Consider the following 6997-nt stretch of genomic DNA (forward strand, 5'->3'; position numbering starts at 1 on the left):
AGACAGGTGGTGAGGTCGGAATCGAAGGCAAAAATTTGGTAAAGAGGTGGTGTCTACTGGCATAAATTCAGGCTCAGGCAGTGACGGTAGATATATCTGAGGAAGGCCCTTCCGAAGCTGTGGTGACAGAATGCAGCGGCGTGGAACAGAAGCAGAGAAATCAAAGGTGAGTACTTTTGTCCATAACTTTGAAAAATGGAGTAAAATAACGAGTAAAACACCTGTACGTCTAGTAGGGTGATTTCTACAGTTCTTGTAAGAGGCAATGATAGAGGAATAAGGAATACGAAATACGGGGTGTAAGACCCTGCGTCTTCGAACAAAGATGAAACGAAATCGGGAAATTATCACAGTTTATTTGTGCACCGAGCTTTGTGTACGTACGTAGGAAATGTTGGTCCTCTAATTTGTATTAAATTGTGTAAAGAAAATTAAGCAGAAATGAGTGAAGACGTGAAGAAGACATTGTAACAGGACTAAAGTCTTAAAACAGAGTGATTTGGATGGCCGTGTGGACATCGATAATGGCCCCCATACTGCATTGCGAATGCTTATGTGAAAAGAATTAAAGAAACACACAGTAGAGGTTGAGTTTGTGGGTGTTAATGAAAATGCATGTCAATAGTGGTATTTTGTGCTAAAGGTTGATATAATTGCATCAGCCACACTTATAAAAACTGTGTATATGAATGTTAGAGTAATGTTTATAGTCTGCATTTTGTGAAAGTTGTGAGGTGAAGTATGGTTTGTTAACTGAAATGATCGTGTATATATGTTTTGTTCCATTAGTAGACGATCAGTATTTATGTTACAAACGAAAGCATATGGGGAGGCTGAAAAAAAAATGTTAAGCGACCATGGTTAGAAAAAACATTGAACAACCACACAGGGGTTGTAACCATGGGGCAGGATGGGGCGCTTAAAACTCATGACATGGTGCAGGAAACAGGGAACGGAAAAATGGGGATGGATGGTTGCGGCAGGTTAAGGTCATTTGACCTTAACCAAGAACCTGAGTGTGACCGAGACACATTCATTGAAGAAAGCGGTGGTTCAATAGGAGGACACGAAGATTAGGAGGCAGATGAATTGGTGGGCGCAATAGGCGTGGATGACGTAATGAAATTAACATTTGACACATGACCTTAACCAAGAACCTGAGTGTGACCGAGACACATTCATTGAAGAAAGCGGTGGTTCAATAGGAGGACACGAAGATGAGGAGGCAGATGAATTGGTGGGCGCAATAGGCGTGGATGACGTAATGAAATTAATATTTGACACGGAAGAAGAAGCTGGGGAATTCTATAATTTGTATGCGAAACTAAGGGGATTTGGGATTCGTAAAAGTAATGCCAAACGAGATGCAGATGGCATTTCAAGATTTAGAAAATGGGTATGTTGCTGTGAAGGTTATAGGAATGAAAAGTGGTTTAATTATGAAGACCGGAGAAGAGAAGCAAAACCAATCACAAGAACCGGGTGTGGGGCTTGCTTTCGCGTGAAATATGACATAGAATCGGTAAAGTATGTGGGTGACACGTTTCATTATGGAGCACAATCACCCGCTGGCATCAGAGGCAAGTGTGCAACACATTAAGTCGCATAGAAAAGTGAGCGATGCAGAATATGCGCAGGCAAAAATTCTAAAGTTGGTTGGGGCCAGAATATGCTAGATAATGAAACATTTTATTATCAAAGCCGGAGGGTATAGTAAAGTGGGATTTTGCATTAAGGATCTGTATAACCGAATGGACGAGGAACGTAGAAAAGATATTTTTAATGGCGATGCAGAAGGGGCACTTGGGTTCTTGGCAGCGAAGAAGGATGCCGATGACATGTTCTTTTATAAATATCATGTAGATAACGAAGGAAGATTGACAAGGTTGTTTTGGGCAGATTCTAAATCTCGTGCGGACTTCAGTGTATTTGGAGATGTATTGGTGTTTGATACAACATACGAAACAAATAAATACCGCAAGCCACTAGTTGTACTTGCAGGGGTAAACAACCATTTGAACAGTACTATTTTTGGCTGTGCACTGCTATTAGATGAGAGGATTGAAACATATGAATGGGTGTTAAGTACATTTGTAGAGGCTATGAAAGGTAGAAAGCCAGTAGCAGTGATGACAGATGGGGACAGTGCAATGCGAAGAGCCATAAAGAATCTTCTCCCGGATGCTTGTCACAGGCTATGTTCGTGGCACTTGCATAGAAATACACGGAGTAATATTCGCTGCGAGGAGTTTAACAGGTTGTATAACCTGATGGTGAGAAAGTGTAACACTCTTGAGTTTGAGGATCGGTGGGCTAGGTTGGTTAATGAATGTGGGGTGGTAGAGAATGAGTGGGTGAAGAAGTTGTACCGTAGGAGAAGGTTATGGGCAGAGGCCTATTTACGCGGTCATTTTTTTGTAGGTATGAGAAGTACTCAAAGGTGTGAGAAAATGAATGCTTTTTTGAATGAGTGCTTGAATGAAAAAATGAATTCGTTAGAAGTTTTGATTTGGCAATAGCATGGCTTCGACATACTGAGAGCAAAGCAGTTCACACAAGCGAAAACACAAAACCAGTCTTAACCACAATCCTACCCGAATTAGAGGGGGCGCAGCGGAGGTGTTTACAAGGAATGTGTTCTTCATGGTGATGAAGCATTTGAACAGGCAAGGACTTCTAATTTCTGAGGGTTGGAGCGAGGATGGAGGGAGTCGTACATATTATTACTCGAAATATGGTGGACATAAAATAAGTTGGAGGGTGGATTATGATAGGTCAATGGAGAAGCTAATTTGCTCTTGCATGAAATTTGAGTCAAAAGGGATTTCTTGTGCTCACATGTTTCGCGTGATGGTGGTAGAAGGAATGAACAGGATCCCAGAAGCATGCATTTCGAAGTGGTGGACAAAGGGAGTTTACTGTACTAATAATGGAATGAAAGCATTTGTTGCAGACAAACAGCTGACACAAATGGCCAGATATGGCACTTTAAAGTCCAGTTGTAATACTATGTGTTACTATGCCTCCTACATGGATGATGCGTTTAATGACCTGCAGCAGATGTTTGACAAGCATTCTGTGGACCTAAAGGAGAAGTGGATTGACAGGGGATATGGGGGAGACGGATTTGCAATGGATTCAAGAGTGAGGAACGATAGAAGTAGAAGAACATTTAGGCTGTTAGATCCCAGGGTTTCCCGGTCTAAAGGTGATCACAAGCATGCAGAAGCAAAGAAGAAAAGAAAGTGTGGTCATTGCAGGTACTATTGGAATTGCATAAGTAGTTATACAATAGTTAATTGATAAAATACATGAAGTGGACAGTGAAGGTAATAATGAAGAAGTGGGTATTTTTCGTTCTTATTATCAACAGTAGCAAATAAACACATAATTAAAAGTGCATACAAAGTATACAAAGTTATTGGCAATGCAAGAAAGTTGAAGTGGTGTAATGTTAGCATTGTGCTTAGTTGACGTGATTACTTGCAGTCACAAATGATTTGACATGTGATAAATGGGTTGAAGATTGCAGGCAGGCCACAACCAACGAACATGCCCATACAAAAAGAATTCGCACAACACAGCAGTTCATGATGATTATATGGAAAATCGTTCGGATGACTCGCTGGAAAAATCATTTGAAATTGGTACGGGCTGGAGCGACTTAGGCGAATGGAGAGGACAAGCATTTGTACCACAACCATTCAGTAGCAGTGGAAGGGACACAGGTGGCCAACAAAGAAGTCCAGGAGAAAGATGAGGCACTACTATTGTGATGCTTCGGTTTGCAGTTACGCAATAAATAAGGCAGGTTTTGGTGAGTAGAGGTGCAAGAGTAGTCTTTCCATGAAACAAGTACGAAATTGTAGAAGGGGAACGGTTTGTATCTTTCCTTCGCATTAATTTGTTTTGAGCATGAGAAGGCTACAAGGTATTCGTGAATGCGGGGAATGCTGGGTACAGGTTGTGGTGGTGTTTAAAAAAATTTGATTCCGTTACCATTGAAGTGTAAATAATGTAAGTTTGAATGTGTCATGGGCCATTGTAAGCTGTTATGACCACAGCCACTCAAAGGTAGTAAACAGTCATTATACTGATGCAGTACCTGTTTGTAAATGGCTTTGTTGTTCTTATTTTACTGCTGTTGCGTGTGTAAATCCTGTTATATATTCTTTTAGGTGTGAAATGCAGAGGTTGAAAGAGATGGTATGGTTGTGCATGGAAGTAGTAGCCGTGACGACAGACAGGTTACAGAGCAACACCGGCTTGAGGGATTGTCTTTTGTTATATATCGGTGGGGTGAAGAGTATTCAAGGTTGCTAGGTCTAGATGGGTAAGTCATTGTAGTTCCACCGAAGGGGTCATGCACAGAAGGATCACCAGATGCATGACTGTCAAGGTTGCGTCGTAAGCACTGCTGTAGCAAATAGTGCTACAGCACTTGGTTAATAGGAGAGTAAGTAGTTGACAAATTGTTTATTAGACGAACCAAACATGTTACGATCCTTTTTTGTAAATAGGAAATTAAGTGGAAGCGTATGTTGCGCAAAATCTCTTCGTGGGATAGACATTTTCCGAAGTGGCTACTTGGGAATCAGCTTCAGTTGCCCAGCTTTTGTAAACTGGTGCCTTACGCTGCTGCTATAAACTGCTTTTACGATATGGGCTGTTTGTTCCTCTCCTTGCTATCCTAACCAATGACCGTAAGGCCCAACGCCTTTTCTTTTGCCCATCGTTCCATTCAGGTGTAGGAACAGTAACTTCTGTTTCTCCCCATCTATTTTCATTGCTCACAATGCTTATGCGTCTCTTCAGTGCACCAATAACAATGGTATTATTAGTTATATGTATTATATATGTATATTAATTTATGTAATATAATTAATATTATGAATTATACTAATAATTATACATATTTACTAATAGAAATTATTAATTAGTTCGAGTAACTTTACTAATACATTTGTACTAATATATTTAATTAGCTAATAACTATCAATTACGATGTGGTTTGTAATATATTTATTAGGGATAATTTAAGAAACCTCCCTTGAGATTTCTGACACTTTCACTGGCACCCCCTGAGGTTCTCAAATTTGACTGACCTCCCTTGCCTTTGAGTTATTGGGTCCCTTAGCTGACATCATGAAGGCCAAAATTACAAAAATATGGTATGAAGTTGGGATTTATTACTGATGTTGGGGTTTATTATTACCGTTTAGTTGGAGAAAAAAGCATCTACAGTGATTAATGAAGCCTAACAACAATAACACAAACTTAGAGAGTAATACATGAAGTAAAGCTGGATTAGGGAGTAAGGCACCATTTTTGTGCCATTATTGTGGCTGCTATTTCAGTTAGAAATGTTTTTAAGTAAAATTCAAAAAATGGTACAGTAATTTCTTATGAAAAAAAAGTAGTAGGTTATCTACGTAATATAAATCAAAAATAGTTTAAAAAGGAAATATCCCATAAAGTACCAACTCTTTATGGCTTTTCTGTATTACATGAATGAAGTACCACGTTTTGTATGACCATTTTATTATAAATCATTTAATTTTGTTAAATACATAAATATTTGCAAATAAAATTCAAAAGCCGTTACAGAAACATCTTTACGAAAGGAAAACTAGCATTTTTTGAATTATTTAATATAAATGAAATATTTTAAAGTAAACAAAAAAAATTGTCCATAATATACCAGTTCTTTACGAGTTTCTTCCATTATATGAATTAAGTACTAACTGTTTAAGAGTAGTTGACTTCGAAATAGAAGCGCAACTTTGAAATACGCTACTTAAATTTTAGTAAATTTGTTAATATATGAAAAATTGGTTAACTAGCGCAGTGAATTCAAACCCTGCTTATGTATCGGATAAAAAAAGTACTCCAGATCTGCACTAAAACACCAGCTCTTTATGCCTTTTCTCCATAAATTATCCGTTTTCCCATTTTTCCATAAGCTAATTCAGGGGATGTTTCTGAAATTATCCCTTACAATATATATGTGTATGTAAGATTAATAATTTATATAATAATAAATATGTTTATTATTATGCATATAAGGTTGCAAAATGATTAAATTTAATATCTTATATACGTTATAACTGTGTAAAATATTAGTTAATTAGTATTTATAAATATTATGTAATTATAGATAGATATTTATAATTTCTTTGAGGGGTTTACTCTCTGAAAAAGGTGCAGTAGGAGCTTAGTCTCGGAAATTTGCAGAGGAAGTTGTTGAAGTGAAAGAAAAAGGGAAATGTGTCTTGTGCACAAAGTAACGAAACAGAGCTGAACACGATTAATTTTTTTTACAGCATTTGTACATTTCCATTGGAGTACAATATTTCACGTAACTTGTTTGCACACGATTAATGAATTTCTTATTAATTATAACAATTATGCAATGTCCGCGTCATGTACGTAATCTAAATGCCTATGAATTGTAGAAAAAAATCCACATGTTTACTGACACTCCATCCGAACAACTTTGATACACCAGTTTTTTTTGGTGACATAGTTTAACAAAAATTGGTATACCTTGTTGGAACAATTCACTTAGGTAGCAATGCTTCGTTAGCCTCCCTCACACTAATTACTGTACAACAGTGTGGAAACTTGAACTCATATTCTTGTGTTGGAGTTGCATTCATACAAAAGGCTTTTCTGTCATGATATAAATAAGTTCGAAAAATGTAATGCATTAAATGTGATAGTTTTATAGTAACAACAACTTCCATTTAAATTGTTTTGTTGTAAATATTTAATTTCACTGTAAACTTCAATTGCAGGTGAAGAACAATCTGGGACAGACGAAAAATAAGAACAGGACTATAAATTAGTTGTGGGAAATTTACGGTGACAAATTTTCATTCAAAGCAGTTAAACGGTACAAATTTAGACAAACAAGTTCAACGTTACCAATTATCTGTCAACTGTTAACATTTTCCGTGTTCAAGTTTAAAATTGTATCAAAATTACACAACACACG

The 6997-nt window shown here is 37.4% G+C and overlaps 1 protein-coding gene across 1 annotated transcript; it reads left to right on the forward strand.

Annotated features, from left to right (window-relative positions):
* Nucleotides 1-1751: 1751 nt before the first annotated feature.
* Nucleotides 1752-4449, forward strand: LOC140006881 (protein FAR-RED IMPAIRED RESPONSE 1-like). The gene is made up of 4 exons (XM_072049552.1): nt 1752-2380; nt 2667-3260; nt 4065-4206; nt 4348-4449. The coding sequence occupies exons 1-4, from the start codon at nt 1752-1754 to the stop codon at nt 4447-4449; spliced, it is 1467 nt and encodes a 488-aa protein (XP_071905653.1).
* Nucleotides 4450-6997: the final 2548 nt, after the last annotated feature.

This window comes from Coffea arabica, chromosome 5e (assembly GCF_036785885.1).
Source record: "Coffea arabica cultivar ET-39 chromosome 5e, Coffea Arabica ET-39 HiFi, whole genome shotgun sequence".
NCBI classification, from domain to species: domain Eukaryota; kingdom Viridiplantae; phylum Streptophyta; class Magnoliopsida; order Gentianales; family Rubiaceae; genus Coffea; species Coffea arabica.